Raw genomic sequence first — 17,867 nt, 5'->3', positions numbered from 1 at the left:
TTGTGACGTGATTGTTTGCATTGACTTTAGGGCAAGGTAAATTTCTAAGAAATACGCTGAAACCTGTACACATACTAATAAGATAAATAATAAATGCACTTCGTGGTTTAGAAATAGAAACTTAAACGAAAAACATATTTTTTTTGTACTTGGCGCCATTATAGGTACACCCTGTGAAGCAATCATTCACAATGGCATTGTTTATTTTGTTCGTATGTATACACTTATTGAGCTGAAACCGAAAGCAATAATGTTTGAAACTACCGGGGTGTGTACACATTGTGCCAATGGTAACACGATTCTTGCAGCGTTTTCTACCAGTTGTTGCATTCAACCAATTTACTCAGAAATTGACAATGAGCTCCGCCGCTAATGGACTACCGTCGCCACCTAAACGCCCCACGCCCCTAACGATTGGCACCCACAACGGCACGTTCCACTGTGACGAGGTTGTTGCCTGTTTTATGCTCAAACAATTGCCAGAATACGAGAATGCTGAAATATTCCGCAGTCGGGACGATGAGGCACTGCGTGCCAAGTGTGATATAATTGTGGATGTTGGCGGGGTCTTCGATCACGAAAAGAAGTGGTACGATCATCATCAGTTGACATTTAAAGAGACCTTTAGCACGGTGCACCCCGAACTCGGCGACGAATTTGACATAAGGTAAGCTAAATCTGTGGTTAGATAAACAATAAAAAAAACGTGTTCCATGTTCTCTCTTTTGCAGGCTGAGTAGCGCGGGCTTGGTCTACAGCTTCTATGGTGAGCGAGTCATACAAAGTATTTTGCAACGAGAACGAAATATTCAACTATCAGAAGCCAATATGAAATTGGCTTTCCTGCAAATCTATCGAAATTTTATATGCGAGCTCGATGCCATTGACAATGGCGTGCCCATGTTCGAAGGTGGAGAACCACGCTACAAGATATCCACGCATCTGTCGGCACGCATAGGCAAACTGAATCCCTCGTGGCAGGATACGAATTCGGATACTGACCAACGCTTCCACATGGCCATGTCAGTTGCGGGCAAGGAGTTTGTCGAGAACGTACTGGAGGTTGCCTGCTCGTGGATAGCAGCCCGCGATCATGTGCGTCTGGCCTTGGAGAAAGCCGCGTCGATACACGAGAGCAGGGAAATCCTTCTGCTGGAAACCTTCTGTCCGTGGAAGGTACATTTGGACAGCCTAGAAATGGAATATGATGTTAAGGGTGTGGCGAAAGTGGTAATCTTCAATGACGGAAACAGCTGGCGTGTTGCTGGAGTTCCTGTCACACCTACTAGTTATGTTGGGCGTAAATTTCTGCCCACACCTTGGCGAGGTCTGCGCGATAAAGAGCTGTGCCAAGTGGCTGGAATTGAAGACCTCACATTTGTGCACCACACAGGTTTCATCGGCGGTGCCAAGACCAAGGAAGCGGCTTTGGCTATGGCACTGAAGAGCATTGATTTTGCCGACGAGTGAACGGCTTTTAAATAAATTTATAGTCAATCATATCCTTTCCTTACAAATTTTATTTGTTTCTTATTTTGAAAAATAATGAATGAAATGCCTAATCCATGCGAGTTTTCAAGGAACGCTCCGTAATCTTGTCCTTCTCAATAATGTAGACCGTGGCACCCCAACCACTCATCGCATCACGATCGAAAGCGTTTACCATCGATTGTGAAATCACCTCGAACAATTGGTCCGGCTCCAGGTCCGGGCGCCATAGTGTCTCACACATGCCATACAACTGCTCGGCACAGGTTCCAGCCACAACAAAATCATCAGGCTCATTGGGGCAACCGATTAAGTCCATGTTGCAGATGAATGGCTTCATAGTTTTTGGATCCAGGCCAGCTACCACCGGCTCAATAAAGTAGGGTCCGAAGCGATGTTCGTAGAGAAAACTGGATAACATGGCTGAGAATGGTTTGGGTGCCATTTCACGATTCTCTTTTGTTTCATAGATATTCTTGCGGAACATAAGACGATCACGCACCGTCAATATATCCGTTTGGAGTCCAGTCAATCCCAGAAACATACGCGGAGCAATGTGAAACACTTTCTTGAAGTCTGTAGAAATGGTTTGGGCCTGCACTCCGAAGCGATGATCGGTTGCAATCGCCACACAGTCCTTGCCCCGCATGGCGACCACGCAACCACCGTTATAGGCCAGAATAGACATAGTTAATTTGATTAAATTCCGTAAATAAGACTGGCGTAAATAAACCTTGCAAAATTAAATGCTAAACGCCGCTCCGAAGATGACTTTTTGTTTCTGCCACTATTGTTTGGCGTTGCCAGAATGCTCTTAATATTAATGTACTAAATGAAACAGCAAATTTTTTGACACAACAGCACCACTTTTTCGTACGGAAGTGTTATCGAAATGACATAGATAACGTAAATAATATAAAGAAAATATGGGTATTCCTACATTCACTGGATTTAGTTTCAACTAGAAACTCTAATGTGATAGACTTGTTTCAAGAGTATACCATTGCTATGATTGTTTTTGTCGTTCTATTACTAATATATCGAAGCTAAAAGGCACAGATACCAAGCACACCTGACTCAACCTCCTGTCGCACTCCTCACATATCTATCGGTATCTCTCGAGAAGCGATAGCCCAATAACCAAGCTAGATAGGCCCCTAACGAATTTGAGCAATCTAAATATGGTTGAAACCATTTTCAAAACAAAAATATTGACATTATTATTTATATCCATATCTGTAGGTTGCTGGCATTTTTTAAGGCTGTTTAGCATCATCGATAGACACCTATCGACGGCTGTCAAAGTAATCGGTTAGAAGTATCTTGCAGTAGCACGATGTCCTTTTAAAACTGTATAAAATTGTACATTAATAACAACACTAGATGCTCGAAGTGGCGACGGTTGAGCTTACGTTGTTTCATTGCTCGCGCACAGTTTTATCACAACCGAATCAAAACAAGCAATAGCACCCAACAGCAGCAACTACCTGGAAAGCCGATAGGTAAGCCGACTGCAGCTTGCTTGCACAACAACAATATAACAATTGGTGAAAAATTGCTAGTGCAACGGCAACAAATATTTGGCATACTACACACAGATAAATCCATCAATCAAAATGGCTGAGGCAATGGTCGTTGAAGAGCACCCCACGGTGCCAAAGCGTTTTTTCTGTCACATGTGCAATGTGGAGATCAACATTCCGAACACCGATTACACTTGCCCACTCTGCTCGTACGGATTCGTTGAGGAGCTACCAGCAAACGCACCGGAATTGTCAGCTTCCACCAGTAACAGTGCTTTGAATCATGACGCGGTTAACTCAGATGCCAGCATAGGCGGTACCAATGCCGTTAGCAGTGGCAGCGGCGCTGGCGGTAGCGGGATGCTCAACGTTGAGTCACTGAGGAACGATATTGTGTCGTTGCTTAGCATGCGTAATGTGCCTAACTTGGAAATAACAATCGAACCAAATCGACGTCACACCAATGTTGTGCACTTGGGTGGCCCCTCCGGTGGCAGTGTATCAAGCGGTTCATCAGGTGGGGCGTCCAGTATTGGTGGTGGTCGAGTGCGACCGGCAAGCTTGGATCGTTTGGACAATGTACTATACGATTTTCTGCAAAGTTTGCCTTTGGCTGGCGCCACAGCCGAGATTGTAACCGGTCCAGGTGGGAGCGGTGGTGGTGGCGGCACTGGCCATTCCCATATGTTCTTCATGGGCAATCCGGGCGACTATGCGTGGGGTCGGGAAGGCCTCGATACGATCGTTACACAGATGCTCAACCAAATGGAAACAGCGGGTCCACCACCATTGTCCACGCAACGCATCAACGAAATACCAAATGTGAAAATTAGTGCCGAGGAAGTGGAACGCAAAATGCAGTGCTCTGTTTGTTGGGATGATTTCAAGCTGGATGAGTCAGTGCGCAAGCTTCCCTGCTCGCACCTGTATCATGAAAACTGTATTGTGCCATGGCTGAATCTGCACAGCACTTGTCCCATTTGCCGCAAATCGTTGGCCAACGATGATGACAACGACGACGCCGCTTCCATCGATGAGGACTATGCGCTGCTGAACAACTCTGCCGATGAGAATGGCAGCGGACGCGCCAGTGGCAGCAGCAACTCTACTGCAAGAGCTCCAACGTCCACCAATGCATCTAGTCAAACAACAGCCGCACAGACGGATCAGACAACAGCAACGGCAGCCACGCAGCAGCGCAACAACGTGTTCACTTTTGATGATGACAATATGTTTTTGGACTAATTCCTATATTATTATGCATAGGGATCGGGTCGACTGCAACGGAGCGGTTCGAAATGTGGATGGTAAACCTGATATTCAAAATTAAAGCCCACGCAGCTCAAGCGTTAGCACATAAAATCCAAAAAGTTGCTTATATTTATAAAAAGAAAGAAAGAAAAAAAAAACTCAACGAAAATTATTATAGATACGCTTTATTTTTGTTTTGTTTCGAAAAGGGCTCGTAAACAATATTTGCAAATTTGTTGTTCTTAATTTTACATATTCACAGCAGTAAAATGCTGTAAGCATAGTGAGGCGAATTTTGACACAAGTTATGTATAAATTAAAATCAATTACATATATTTATAGTAATACAAAAGAAGAAGAAGATAACGAGGCATTGTATTTTCGCTTTGATCTAAATATAACAATAACGAAAGTTGTTTATTTAAAGATAACCTGTAACTAGCTACTAGTTAAAAAACTAATATGTAAAGCACTTTAAACTACCTGTGAAATTATTAATCACAACAAATTATTTAATAAAAATATTACAACAATATCAATTTTTAAATTGCAGCTGCGCTCTAAAAAACGAATATATTAAAAAAAGATATGCGTCAGCTGTAATAGAACCCAACTAGGTGGCAACGCTATCCGCTAAATTCGCCTAGTTAATGTATGTGTTTGTTGTTTTTGGACGACGGCGCAACTTTTGAGCCAAGTAAATTGTTTATAAGAGTAGCTGAAATGCGGTAGTTAATTGTAATTAAAACTATATATCAGATTTTAGATTATGGCTCCTACAAGTATCAACAGTGAAACAGTTATACTAACAGAAGTGGTAAAAGACTATCACATACTACTCTCAGCTAAGAATATTAGATCAATGATTAATAAATGGTAAATACTTGTGAACAGGTGCGCCAGCAATATGTGCGCTATTTAGAGCGTCAGCTGCAGGAAAACGTCTGCGTCTGGGCAGGCACTTCCAGGAACCATCACAAGCCAACCGCCTGGGCATGTATTGACCACAGCGTCAAGGCAATGGAGACGCATGCAATTAAAGCCTGTCAGGCGGCACAGCTCTATCAGCGTGCTATGGTGAAAATGGTAAAGTGATCCCAGGAAAGCTATATAGCAGCCTTAGTTAACGTTGTTTTATTTAGATCGCCGCCGTGCGACGCAACACACGGGAGTGCCGTCTGGCTGATGCACTATTCGACGAAATGCAACAGCGAATACAACAGATCGACGAAAATTCACCATCGACAAGAGCATCATATGCGAATGTCAATGCCAAAGCCAAGCACCAGATGGTCGACAAGGCAACGCAAACGACAAGCATGCCAAATGACGAGCGGAACGACAGCTATACAAGCTATACGCTGTGCCAGAAAATCGATATGTTTCAGTCTCAGTTGGCAGAGTTTGAAGGCAAAGAGCAAAAGCAGCAGTTGGCAGAAGTCAATGGTAACGAAAGGCCTGTAACACCCACATCCAGTACAGAAGATGTTGTAGGCCAGGAGCTAGCTAAACTGTTTAACGACGAGCTAACTGACTTAAGTGCCGTATTTGGTATTGCTGTAGAAGCCATGGCAGATGGAGATGATCTGAACGAACCCACCACTGTGGCAGAGCAGTTGAAGCCCCTATTATCGCCTGTTACGCCATCAACTAAGCCGCCTAGTAAAAGCACTCCGGATCTTCGAAATAGTCTCTGGCCCTGCGAATTGTATGCACAGCGTCGACGTCTAAATGCGTGCTTGGTTCAATTGTTAGATGCGGATTGGCGCTGTGAAGACGCTTTACGTTATAAGTTTCATATGCTTTTTGGTGAGGACAGTGACGATGAGTTCACTACGCAGATAAGTAGTCCCAGCATTGATCTGGTGGATGAGGTGTTGCTGGCCAGCTGCATATTACGTATACGACCATGGATCGTGCGGTACTTGATGCGTCCACTGCAGGAAGGTCTAATTGCCAATCGCTTTCTATTCAAAAAGCTGGCCAAAATGCTGGCCAACAATATTGTGTTGGCCAATCCATATGCTAGCGAACGGCAAGTCAAACAAGCCGTAGAATATGTGTTCTGCATTCAACCCCGAGGTGTTCAAAGCGCGCTAGATCTGGAATTGATGCCTCCTATGCTTATCGAGAGAGATGAAAGTTAAGCCATTGAGGTCAACTCAAGTTGAACTATGTTTCCAGCTTTAAGTATTTGTTAAGTATTCTATTAGAAATATCAACGTAAGGCATATATGTTCATTTCAATTAAATCGTTCGGCCTTTTAAAAATCCTATATGCGAAACACATTTACAGGTATTAGTGTTCCTAATTAAACGTATTATATTCTTTTGTTTGGAGTTTTTAATAGGCAATAAAAGCTTTAAGTTTTAAACCATTAATCTCAATACCACGCAGTCGAATTAAAATACATGTAAACATATTTAAGAACCACTTTCCGATATTCTTAAACTAGGTTTGTGGGACCATTAGACCTATTCTTGGATTATCGGTAGTTTGGGATTTTCTATGTTCCACAATTGATTGAAATAAATCAAAATAACACTATTAAATATTTATAATTTTGTTTGTTTAAATTATAATTAATTCAATGATTACAATAATTTTTCTTTCTGCACATCTCTGTTCAATTGTTTTTTTATAATTATATAAATTTTAATATATTTAATAAACGATACATATAATATAGTTTTTGACAAAATTGCGGCTGCTGCTGCGACGGCGGCTGCGGTTCCTTTTGTTGTTGTTGTTAATCTTACGGCTGTGTGTGTTGTAGTTGTTGCTGCTGTATTGATTGATATTGTGTTCTTGTTGGTGTTGCTGCTGTTGTTGGTAATGCATTGTTCGCGTATTGCTGTTGTTACTTAGTCTGCAGCAGCTACAACATGTTTTTGCTGTTATGGTTGTGAGACACTACCTAGTATCGGGTATTTGATTTGTGTTTGCCGCCGCATTCGCGTTCTGTTTGTATTTTTGTTGCTGTTGCTGCAACTGCTGCTGTGAGCCCGTGGCAGTCTCCGCTTGCTGTGCCCGGCTGCGTCTTTCGAGGCCACCTCGATCAGCTGCTGTTGGCCGGCTGCCAACTGCAGCGGCTGCTGCACTGCCAGCACCGCCAGCACCAACGACGCCTGCTCCTCCGCATCCTCCTGTTGCAGCAGTGCCGCTCGTTTGTGTTGTTGCTGTTGTGTTATTGGCTTTCTTGCTTTTGTAGCGATATTCATCGCATAAGAAGTCCTCTGGCGAGGTCTGTTGCATTTGATTCACCTGTCGTACCACAGCGCGTTGCTGTTGTTGCTGCTGCTGCTGCTCATCTGCATTGTTATTGAGCAGCGTTTCCTGTTCCTCCTGCTGTTGTTGCTGCTGCTGCTTGTTGTCGCTGTCGCTGCCATTCTGTTCCTTATTTACATTATCACTCTTAGCCAAACAGTCACCATCCTCATTGGGCACATTCAAGTCTAGCTCTTCAGTGCATAACAACGATAGCAGCATCGACTGCACAAACATGGAGCTGTCAACAGAAAAGACATGAGCGACTAATTTATGATCAATATGTGTATATATGTATAATAATCTTACCGATCGGCGCGCTTGCGCTCAATTTCCGCCCACTCGGCATCCGTTAGCGTGGGCTGCATAAATTTGGCCAGCAAGTACTGGGATTGCGATGTCTCGCCAGCTGCAGCTTGGCCGCCAGCCTGGCCAGACATAACGTTGGAGTTGCCCCCGCCATTGGCTATCGATGAGCCACCAGTGCCGACGCTTATGCCCAGCGCATTGCTACTGCCGCTGCCGCTGCCAATGCAATTGTTGCCGACCGCCTACAAGGACACAATTAAATTCGCATTAGTCTAAGCAATAAGGGATTCTTTAATCAAATTATTTGTGGCTACTTCTCTGGCGTTGAGTGTGTTGGCGGCCAGGCTGCTCGACTGCGTCTGCTGATGGCTGCTGGTCGATGAGAAGGTCGCGCCCACCGGCCAATCTGTGGTGCGCAGATTAGACGGTGCGCTCACACCACTGGCACTCATGCCACCACTGCCAACTGCACCGCTGTTGCCGCCGCCGCCGCTGATCACCTCGGCCATGGTGGCATTCGAATTCGATGTTGAGACTATGGGATGCGTGCGTCTTGGCAGTCGATCAATTTGGCGCGATGCCTAAAATAACGAAAGCGTTATATACAAACATTCACAAGATTTATTTTATTTTTGTTTTGCTCTTTTCAGATTTTTTGCTTTTCTTCTGCCTTATATACAAGCTCATAATAACAACAAATGCGCTGCTTACCGTCAACTGTTGCCGATCCATTTGCATTTGCATCTGCAATTGTTGCAATTGCGATGTTGGTGGAACGCCACGTCTAACACCGGATAGTTGAGAGAGGAGCTCCGCAATGGGATCGACAGATTCGCGACCCGATGGCGATAATGCCGACAGTCCGCTCGATGAGCTAAAGTGCATATTGGAGCGACGGGTGCGAGGCCCGCCCAAGGTCCGTCCTGGTATGCGACGCACTCCACCGCCATGGCGTATGGCCGAGGGCTCGTCGTATAGTCTAAAGGTTAAGGCAACCAAAACAAAATTCGATTCGTCTCAATTTACAATAACTTATCTATACCAGAAACACATCTCCACACTTAACTTTAATAACTAACTATTCCTAATATGCAATTCGCCTAGATGTTATAAACAAACAAATATATGCATGAATGAGTGATAATTATGAATTAATTGAGTGCTACAAAATATTTATGTATATGGATGTACTACGGCAAAAGTTTCTTGTGCACAGAGGACTTAAACTTAAGAGAAATACGTTGCACGGAAACTTAACTATTAAATGACTGAAAATGAGTTCATTGAATGATGTTGTTTTTGTAAAAGGATATCAAAAAGGATATTAACTCTCGTGGTCCTTGCCGATGCTCCAATGTTAGATGACCAGCAAAATCATCTGTGACTAGATTCGGCTCACCGCCAGGCAACCCGGCGCAAACGGGACAAACGACCTCCAAACTGGTCTCGGTATGCTCGGCGGAGACATGTTCTAACAGTGTCGCATCACTGAAGCCCATTTTTTTGCAATAAGGACACGTAAAGGATTGCGGCTGATCCGTTGTTAACATCTCACCGCCAAAATATAACTCAATATCGGAACGGGTAAGTATGCACTGCATTGGATGCTCAACCAGATGGCGAGTAGAGGTGACGCCATCCTCATAGCAATCGGCGCACAGATCATAATCATAACAAATTAAACACTTATAGCGACGTCCAGTGAAGTTACTTTTTAGACATGAATCGCAGCTGACACCTAAACAAAATGCACAAATCAATTAAGATTTTAGATGATTAATAGAGAAGGGAGCTTTGTTTGTTGTTTGTTTGTTACCTTCATGACGACTCATTATTTAGCAGCAACAGCAGAAAGGCAGCGACAACGGAAGGGTCACCACCAGCAGCAGCAGCAGCGGCAGCGGCAGCAGCAGCGACGACGTCTTCACGTCCACTCGGTAGGTGCCGTTCCTTTTTTAGGCGCACGTTCTACCGTTCTGCCGATGAATTCGATTTTACTTTATTTCAATGAACTTTCGGCTGAGCTTTCAGCACTTCGTTTCGATTGGTTTGGTTTTTTCTTTTTCACACTATATTTAAAGTTAGAGATTCCTATGTACACATGTGTAGAATGCAAAGGAGCTGCAATGCAATGCAATTGAAAAAAAAGAACTTGTCAGTCATTGAGTGTAAACAGATGACAACAAAGGAAAAACGGCCAAATTAAGTAACAAGGCTAACACGCACACACACACACATACACATGTATACACTATTTTCACAAGCGCAGCCCGCCCTCGCAGATGCAACGATTTTTTTTCCTTTATTTCTACTTTCTGATTTTCTTTGCGCCTTTCTTTGCACAGCTACCAGAAGACGATTACGGTTCTTTCTCTTTTGGTGTTACCATTCGCGTTTGTCGTCCGAAAATGAAATGAATAGAAACAGGCATAAGGTATAAATCGCACACACTTCTTTCCCCTCTTACGTCTTGCATTGGCAGCCCGCACTAACACAAGCTTGTAGGCTATCAAATGTTTAAATTTAATAGCAAAATTAAAGGCGAACTGGCAGTGTGTAAAGAGAAAACCATAAACACAATGCACAATAATATTTAAGTACTATAAAAATTATATATACTATGTATTTGAACCATGCACAGTAAACATTTATTTTTAACTTTTCGTTTCGCGAAAATTTTCAACTCATTCGACCCGTCCGTCGTCGTCGTCGTGTGCTTTTGTGTGTCGCTGCGCTGTTTGCTCGCCCCCCCTATCCACCTCCTGCTGAGCAAAGAGTGCTGCCACTTTTGCCACAAACGTAGTGCGTTGGCCAAATGGAAATAAAACAGAAACAAAGGCGCCTAATGCTTGCTTAAATTTAATACTTATAAACAATTTCTGCATCTTGTAGAAAATACAAATTCCTACAAAATGTACAGAATACTCTGCTTTTATATTGGTGTTACCATACCATATGTTGAATATGTGGCAACGCCAAATGGAATTGCATGAGCTTTTCGCAATTGCCTGTCACACCATACAATAATGGACATACGAATAGAAACTGCTCGCTTAAAGCGCATGACCCAACAAGCTGATTGGCAGCTGATAAACACACTAACTATTTAAATGACTTGCAATGGTCACTCAAACAATATATTGTAGTTTGTCTCGGGGGAGGCGCAATATTAAACTGAATGCTTGTGTATGCATAAATGTTGGTGAAACTGAAGCTATCCAGATGACAGACAATAGTACAACTTTTTCTTCCTCTTTCGGTGCACTGTAGCTTGTTAAATAACATCGACATTTGCACGCTGTCGCAGAAACACTCATTAAGAAAGCTGCTTTGTTGGTTTTCTTAGTGCCGTTTGTTGTGGGAAATTATATTTAATTATATGTGACACTATTTTTAAACTTTTGCGTTTTCAGAATTGAACGGCGCGTAATTATGGTACATTCATCTTTAGACACATGTATACACCCTTTTCACTGTATGTGTATGTATAATATACATACATATACAATCTACGCAATCGAAAATAATTTCAGCTGAAATTTTTGTTCGGCGCAAATTCTGATTGTGCTCAAATTGAAATAAGTTAGGCCGCAGACGTTTTTATGTTGATTCTATCGTAATTGTGTGGCATTTTTCATTACATACTGATGCATTTTAGTACTTATGCATCTATTACATATATATGCATGTATTTTTTATATACACGTTCTAATTTTTTATTGGTTATTCCGCTGTCACATTTTTAGTACACATACATGTATTTTATTGTGCTGTAACACTGACTAATTAATTATTATTTACTATTTTAAAATAAAACACTAGCACTCAAATAAATATATAATTGAAACGAAAATAAGTTATATCGAGTTGAAAGCTTTCCCCGACTGCAGCTGCAGTGCGACCAGACGTCGACAAATAAAAAAATACTAAATTATGAATACTCATTGTTTTTCCAGCCCTATTTTATTTAACTAGACGCTGCTTGGTTTTGTTACATTTATAATTTTTGTTTAATAATTATTGCTTAATCCTCAAGTTTCTCTGGGGGCGGTCCACAAGGCTGCAGCATTCGCTCCATTAAATTAAATCGTACTCGCGCTTTTGACTCGTTTTCAGCGATGGCAAAGTAATTTAGCATATCATAATGCCCCATATAGCTAGCCAGTGAATCGCGATGTTGGTTGGTAAGCCACTCAAACTTGGTGGTATCCGCGTGTCCAGTACCAATATATTTACTCTGAAGATGCTCCAATTGACTGTGTATATTATAACGTTCGCCCATTTTTTGCAGCAAACAAAAATTTTATGCTGTACGCCAAATGCCGTGTTTGTTTAGTGGTGTTTAATGAAGTACTGAACTAGCTCGTTTGAACAGAGCGAACAAATGAAACGACTGCTAAGAAACTGTTAACGAGCTGTAATCTAACAAAATGTGCGGTCGGACTTGTTTGTAAGTAATTCGTATTGATTTAAAACGCAATTGTTATTTAAGGTCTATTGTGCAGAACACTTGATCCAGATCAGGTAATATGCGCATGCAAATACCCACCACACAATGAGGTGAAAGCCAAAGACGAAATCAAGCAGGAATTCGTAGCACCCGAATGGCGCGCAGAGTTCAATTTAGGGAGGCGTTATCATGCCTCGTATAACATAGCGCCCACAGATATAACACCCGTTATGTAGGTTGACCGTAAACAATGACTTATGGTGAATGGAACTACATTTTGTGATCATCTTTTTAGTGTCTCCGCGGCTCATTTCAGTGAGGCTGAGGACCAACAATCTGCACGTGTTGTTATGCCCATGATGTGGGGCATGATCCCCGCCTGGCACAAGGGCGACTATCGCAAGCATGGGCTGACCACAAACAACTGTCGACTGGAGCACTTGATGGACTCAAAGCTGTATCGCGGCCCGTTTAAGCGCGGTCAGCGCTGTGTTGTTGTATGCGAAGGTTTTTACGAATGGCAAACAACAAAACAAGCTAAGCCATCGGAGCGAGAGGCATATTTGGTCTACGTTCCACAGGAGTCGGACGTGAAGATCTATGACAAAAGCACCTGGTCGCCGGCAAATGTGAAACTATTGCGTATGGCTGGTCTATTCGATGTATGGCAGGACGAGAGCGGCGATAAGATATATAGCTACAGTATCATTACATTCCAATCTAGTAAGATTATGTCCTGGATGCACTATCGCATGCCAGCGATTCTTGAAACAGAGCAGCAAATGAATGTGAGTAACTTTGTAATAATTTAATCTATTTATAATAACAATATCCTTTTTAGGATTGGTTGAATTTTAAGCATGTAAGTGACTCTCAAGCCTTGGCTGCTCTGCGTCCTGCTACGGCATTGGAGTGGCATCGCGTTGGTAAATTGGTTAACAATTCGCGAAACAAAAGCGATGAATGCAATAAGCCATTTGAATTGGCCGCCAAGCCGGAAAAGCCAAAAGGCATGTTGGCCTGGCTAACTGGAGGAAAGCCACAGCAGCAACAACAGAAAGACAGATCCAATACCAACATCGATGCCATCAAACGCAGTCCAACTTCACCGGATGCACCAAACGCCGCCAAGCGGCCACGTTGTGAGATAATTAAGACAGGAGAGAGCGCTGATATTACGGCCAAAGCGGAGCCAGCTGACTCTTAAAATTGAAATGTGAAATTAAGTTGAGCTAATAATGTAAAAATGTAAAGCATAAATTTAAGAATTTTTTTCATAGTATTTAAAATTTATTTGCATTAAAAACCAAAAGATTTGTTCTCATTACCCAATTCTATTATATAAGTATGTATATAGCATTTTCTTTTTTGCTTAATTACAAAGGCTTAGCATATAAAAATTGATTTAAATTTGTTGTTCTCTTAATTTGTCTGCCATACGCTTTATTCGCTAATTTGTGTGTTTAAAACTATGAAATGGAAATAGTATATGTATATGTATGTAATTCGTCAATTTGTAGCTGCCATGTTATTTGATCCGCGACTGTTCAAAGTTAAGCTTGCGCTTTTTAGCAAATTTGTCGGAAAAAAATTGAAATTAAGCAATTATTCTTTTCAGTATGTGCACTTGAACTGCTTTTCCGCATGAAAAATACATAGCAAAAACTGAGCGACAACAAAAAATTGGTGTCAATGTTGCAGCGCAATATGCGAATGTGTTAGTGTGTGTGGATGAGAGACGAAGAGCGCGGCCAATTGTTTGTGCATGTGTGTGTTTGTATGCCAATGCTTACAATTAGAATTGTGTTGTTTATTAGTCTAGAAATTACACTTGTAAGTATTTAATTATGTATATATATATTTATAAAAATTGTGTTCATTTGTTTGTTAATGAACTTTGCAATTTGCATAATGAGTGTCGTTGATTTACAGCTATTTCAAATACTTTTACACTGCTTGGCAGAGGCAGAGGCAGGGGTCTTGTCTCTGAATATGTATGTGTGTCTGTGTATGTGCGGATTGGCGGCTTTTCATGTGGAAGCAAGCAATGATATCGATATCGAGAGCGTGTACGGTACGTGACTACCGTTATGTACCTAAGTGCCTATTTACGAGATTACAATTTAATTTGTTTCGCTTTATATCTTCTGACTTGAAGCGTTTGTACATAGGCTATATGTATTTGTATGCTGGCTAAAATATTTCAACAATTTTGTAGAAAATGTTTCTCTTATAGATTGCACTTGAAAAATAATTAAAAACTGAGCTTTGTGTGGACAACTAGAGATTAGCGCGTGTCACGAGCAAATGCGATTGGCTTTGAAAATTAGTACTTGCAAAATATTAATACTAAAAATTATGGAGTAAGACACGCGCTCATCCCTACCAGAAGGAGTTCCGAATAGTGTAGGTGTAAGAGAGAGAGAGAGATATGGAGGGAATTGCATTACATTCACTCGAATTGCGTGCTAAACATGTTAATATTTAGATCCTCAAATGTTGTTGTAGCGCTGTGATCGAGCATCTGCAGCATGTCTGAGAACTCCTGACCCTGAGGCTGCTGTGCGCCCCCTGCAACGGCGGCGCCTGGATGCGCATGCGCATGTGCATGTGGATGATGAGCATGCGGATGCGGATGCGGATGGGGATGCGGATGCGCCGGATGTGAGGCCGCTGCATTCTGCCAATCCCAAGGTGTTGCTGTTGGCGCCGTTTGATAAGCCGATGCCTGTTGCTGCTGTTGTTGACGTTGTTGCTGCTGCTGCTGCTGTTGTTGTTGCTGCTGCTGCTGTCCATTGCCGGCACTGAGCTGCGTGTAGGTGGGGCCACTCGGGGAGCGGGCCGGACTGCTCTGCTGATAGGCTGGATACCCCTCGGTGGCAGTGGGTTGCGGCTGCTGCTGTGCGGCCATGGGACGTGCGCCCCAGGCATTAGGCGTGGGCGAAGTGCCCGACTTGGGCAGCTTGGCCAATGGTGAGGGACCGCCGCCACCTCCACCTGTTGCCGCACCATACGGTGAGTGCGTGGCATCGTAGCTATAGGCCACCGGCGTATTCTGCGCCGAGGCGGGTCGCGGCGGTGGCGCCTGCATATGCATCTGATAGATGCCGGCGTCGCCGCCAGTTGGCGTAATCTCACGTCGCGGCGGCTGCAGCGTGTAATCTACACCCGGCGCCTGTACATAGACATGTTGCTGTTGCTCCACCTGCTGTTGCTGCTGCTGCTGTTCGGGAGTGGCGCCATGCAGGGTCTTCCCGGAGCTATTTGTGCACACAATGTACTCCACCTCATCTGTGTAGGGATTGAGGAATGCATAGGCCTGGGTGCGTAGCCAAACGAACTCGGAGCTCTTGGCTCGAGCACGATACAGCAGCGAGAACATTTGCCCCTTCTGCTTGAGCACTTGGTCGAAGCTCTCCTTCATGTGGCTCTGGTCTTCCGGATGAAAGAAGTCGTAACAGATCTTGCCCAACAGCTCGGTGGGCGTATAACCGAGAATGTGCAGCACACGCTGATCAACAAACGTAAATTTACCATCTAGGGCGTGGCGTGTGATGAACTCGCTCTGGTTGTTGCTGCCGGTCATATCATTGGCCGCCGTTGAGGTTACTTGCAGCCGGCCAATGGCCACCAGGCAGCAGTGGGAAGCCATGTCGTCCACGTCACGTTCCATATGAACATTGGGAAACATATCCGTGGGTGGCCAGTTCTTGATATAGCCTGTGCAGTGAACCACCGCATAATTGGATCCATCCCGGGAAGGGCCTAGCGAGTTGCGCTGCTTTAAGCGGTTCAAATGTCCAGAGACCATAGCGTCGGGATTGACGTTGCCAACGCGCATGCGACAGATGAAGCCACGACGGGCTCCCATGCTCAGGCGCATGCTGGACTGATGGCCCTCCTTCTTAACAGTGCCCGACTTCAGATCGAGAATGCGACCCGCATTCTGGGATTCCTGTGTGGACAGCTGCTCGCGTATCTTGTCCCTATCGTCTGGATGAATGTGCTCGTACAGACTGGTGCCGTACCAATCGCTTTGTGTGTAGTTGAGTACCGGAGTCACCGAGTCGGAGACATAGATCACACGGCCCGAATCGCAGGAGACGACAAATAGGAATCCATCGGCTGCCTCCAGGATTAAATGCTTCAGTTCTTGGTCTGTGAGGAAGGAGGGCTTATAGGTGCCATCACTGCTGGTGTTGCCTGTCCCGCGCAGCGCCTTCATGTGAGCCACGGCCATGCGCAGGATGGTCAGCTTGTCGGGCTTGCGTGCTAACGCACTGCAGGTGGGCACCATGTCCGAGAGTTCCGTTATGTACGCGGTCATTTTGTTGCGACGGCGTCGTTCGATTTCACAGTGATTCTCGCGGCTAGCGAAGCGCTCCTTGTCCTGTATGTTGGCATCGTCCATGATCCGAATACTTAATTAGCACACTCTTTCACTCGATGTATACGTTTTATGTATGTCTGCCTGTGTATGTGTTTGTTGGTGTGTTGGTCGGTGTATTTATGAGCACTTCTCTTAGTTTTGCTTTGCCTGTTGTTCGCTTTCTTTATGTGGGTCGCTTTGCCGCGACGGCCCAGCGCACGGTTCTGAAAAATGATTCGTGAGTTGAGGGAGGGTTTAGTATTTTGTCTACGTTTGCCACTGTATATGTGAGTGCATGTGTGTGTGTGTACGTGCGTGTATACAAGTGTACATGGACAGTTTTTGGAAACACACAACGAATCTAGTATATATACAAACAATTTTTACATTGTTCACCAAACACTATGCAAATTAGTTTATTTTCATCATTTTCTGGCGCTACTGATGAAAGTTTTCACCAAATTTCATTGCGTATTACCAAATTTTCTTCCACGAATTGCACACACACGATAAAATCTAAAACTGTTTACTGTGTACTGTGTGACCGCAGCAGACATAAATACCAAAATTTCGACTAGCCTATCGCGACTGTCAAACTTTGTGGTGCTGCCATACTATTTAATACATTTTATCGATACTTCTTAATATTAAAGTATCGCAAGAAATCGATGCCTTTATTACTCAACGTAAATTCAAATATAAATAAACTCCAGCAAAATAATAATTATTATCAGACACCCAGTACTAGTCTTTGTTATTAAATAAAACTTCTCATAAATTTAAATGTTCTTGTTAAGTATTTAATGGTATTACAGCATTGCATTGTCTTACATATTTCATATATAGTTTCATAAATACTTTGTTAATTCATAACTAGGCATTGTTCCATTTCATTCAATTTCGAAATAGTACAAGTTTTTTTTTTATTAATTAAAATTATTTATCAATAGTGGCAATAACATATGTCTCATTTTTTCATCTGAAATTCTTCTTTCTTATAACAAAAATAGTTCAGTAGCTTCTGCTACATTTAGCAAAATTCTTTGTTTCATTTTTAATTCCATTTTTTTGTTTTTCTTTCAATTCATGTTTTTAATACAATCTTAGGTAAAGTTTAGTTTATATTTGTCCTGGTTGGTTGTCAGTGTTTTGTGAATGTGTTAATTAATTATTGGCAATTCTCTAACTGCATGTGTTCATTATCCTTTG

The 17,867-nt window shown here is 43.0% G+C and overlaps 8 protein-coding genes across 21 annotated transcripts; 4 read left to right on the top strand and 4 right to left on the bottom strand.

Moving 5' to 3' along the window:
• The first annotated feature begins 220 nt into the window (after nt 1-220).
• Nucleotides 221-1,517, top strand: LOC108609017 (MYG1 protein). The gene is made up of 2 exons (XM_089467904.1): nt 221-667; nt 732-1,517. The coding sequence occupies exons 1-2, from the start codon at nt 288-290 to the stop codon at nt 1,468-1,470; spliced, it is 1,119 nt and encodes a 372-aa protein (XP_089324030.1). The 5' UTR covers nt 221-287; the 3' UTR covers nt 1,471-1,517.
• Prosbeta3 (proteasome subunit beta type-3) lies at nt 1,503-2,361 on the bottom strand. The gene has a single exon (XM_018000701.2). It carries the CDS (start codon nt 2,174-2,176, stop codon nt 1,559-1,561), a length of 618 nt encoding a protein of 205 aa, XP_017856190.1. The 5' UTR covers nt 2,177-2,361; the 3' UTR covers nt 1,503-1,558.
• Nucleotides 2,362-2,647: 286 nt separating this feature from the next.
• On the top strand, nt 2,648-4,795 carry Iru (E3 ubiquitin-protein ligase Iruka). Of its 2 annotated transcripts, none has more exons than XM_018000491.2 (2): nt 2,648-2,990; nt 3,087-4,795. In XM_018000491.2, the coding sequence occupies exon 2, from the start codon at nt 3,105-3,107 to the stop codon at nt 4,254-4,256; it is 1,152 nt and encodes a 383-aa protein (XP_017855980.1). In that variant the 5' UTR covers nt 2,648-2,990; nt 3,087-3,104; the 3' UTR covers nt 4,257-4,795. The 2 variants fall into 2 exon arrangements, with proteins under 2 accessions (XP_017855980.1, XP_017855972.1); XM_018000483.2 differs by having other exon boundaries at nt 3,051-4,795.
• Nucleotides 4,796-4,873: 78 nt separating this feature from the next.
• Nucleotides 4,874-7,389, top strand: LOC108608852 (uncharacterized). 3 transcript variants are annotated; one of them, XM_089467870.1, is made up of 4 exons: nt 4,874-4,959; nt 5,022-5,079; nt 5,157-5,348; nt 5,405-7,389. In XM_089467870.1, exons 2-4 carry the CDS (start codon nt 5,032-5,034, stop codon nt 6,407-6,409), a joined length of 1,245 nt encoding a protein of 414 aa, XP_089323996.1. In that variant the 5' UTR covers nt 4,874-4,959; nt 5,022-5,031; the 3' UTR covers nt 6,410-7,389. The 3 variants fall into 3 exon arrangements, with proteins under 3 accessions (XP_089323996.1, XP_089323998.1, XP_089323999.1); XM_089467872.1 differs by lacking the exon at nt 5,022-5,079 and having other exon boundaries at nt 4,910-5,000; XM_089467873.1 differs by lacking the exon at nt 5,022-5,079 and having other exon boundaries at nt 4,914-4,959.
• Kcmf1 (Potassium channel modulatory factor 1) lies at nt 6,994-11,744 on the bottom strand. 10 transcript variants are annotated; one of them, XM_089467780.1, is made up of 7 exons: nt 11,595-11,744; nt 9,656-9,960; nt 9,153-9,577; nt 8,551-8,811; nt 8,154-8,420; nt 7,840-8,081; nt 6,994-7,771 (listed from the first exon to the last, which is right to left on the bottom strand). In XM_089467780.1, the coding sequence occupies exons 2-7, from the start codon at nt 9,669-9,671 to the stop codon at nt 7,177-7,179; spliced, it is 1,806 nt and encodes a 601-aa protein (XP_089323906.1). In that variant the 5' UTR covers nt 9,672-9,960; nt 11,595-11,744; the 3' UTR covers nt 6,994-7,176. The 10 variants fall into 10 exon arrangements, with proteins under 10 accessions (XP_089323906.1, XP_089323914.1, XP_089323932.1 ...); XM_089467788.1 differs by having other exon boundaries at nt 11,485-11,626; XM_089467806.1 differs by lacking the exon at nt 11,595-11,744 and adding an exon at nt 11,340-11,362.
• LOC149270432 (abasic site processing protein HMCES) lies at nt 11,097-13,621 on the top strand. 2 transcript variants are annotated; one of them, XM_089467919.1, is made up of 5 exons: nt 11,097-11,274; nt 12,131-12,289; nt 12,345-12,521; nt 12,585-13,077; nt 13,131-13,621. In XM_089467919.1, exons 2-5 carry the CDS (start codon nt 12,270-12,272, stop codon nt 13,494-13,496), a joined length of 1,056 nt encoding a protein of 351 aa, XP_089324045.1. In that variant the 5' UTR covers nt 11,097-11,274; nt 12,131-12,269; the 3' UTR covers nt 13,497-13,621. The 2 variants fall into 2 exon arrangements, with proteins under 2 accessions (XP_089324045.1, XP_089324047.1); XM_089467921.1 differs by lacking the exons at nt 11,097-11,274; nt 12,345-12,521 and having other exon boundaries at nt 12,166-12,289.
• Sf3b5 (splicing factor 3b subunit 5) lies at nt 11,771-12,121 on the bottom strand. The gene has a single exon (XM_089467962.1). It carries the CDS (start codon nt 12,119-12,121, stop codon nt 11,864-11,866), a length of 258 nt encoding a protein of 85 aa, XP_089324088.1. The 3' UTR covers nt 11,771-11,863.
• Nucleotides 13,550-17,292, bottom strand: tgo (Aryl hydrocarbon receptor nuclear translocator homolog tgo). The gene is made up of 2 exons (XM_089467775.1): nt 17,137-17,292; nt 13,550-16,882 (listed from the first exon to the last, which is right to left on the bottom strand). Exon 2 carries the CDS (start codon nt 16,698-16,700, stop codon nt 14,742-14,744), a length of 1,959 nt encoding a protein of 652 aa, XP_089323901.1. The 5' UTR covers nt 16,701-16,882; nt 17,137-17,292; the 3' UTR covers nt 13,550-14,741.
• Between the last annotated feature and the right edge of the window lie 575 nt (nt 17,293-17,867).

Source organism: Drosophila arizonae, chromosome 2, assembly GCF_054131065.1.
Source record: "Drosophila arizonae isolate 15081-1271.41 chromosome 2, UAZ_ARI_1.0, whole genome shotgun sequence".
NCBI classification, from domain to species: Eukaryota; Metazoa; Arthropoda; class Insecta; order Diptera; family Drosophilidae; genus Drosophila; species Drosophila arizonae.
The sequence above is the reverse complement of the archived record's forward strand: the minus strand, read 5'-3'. Positions and strand labels throughout refer to the sequence as shown.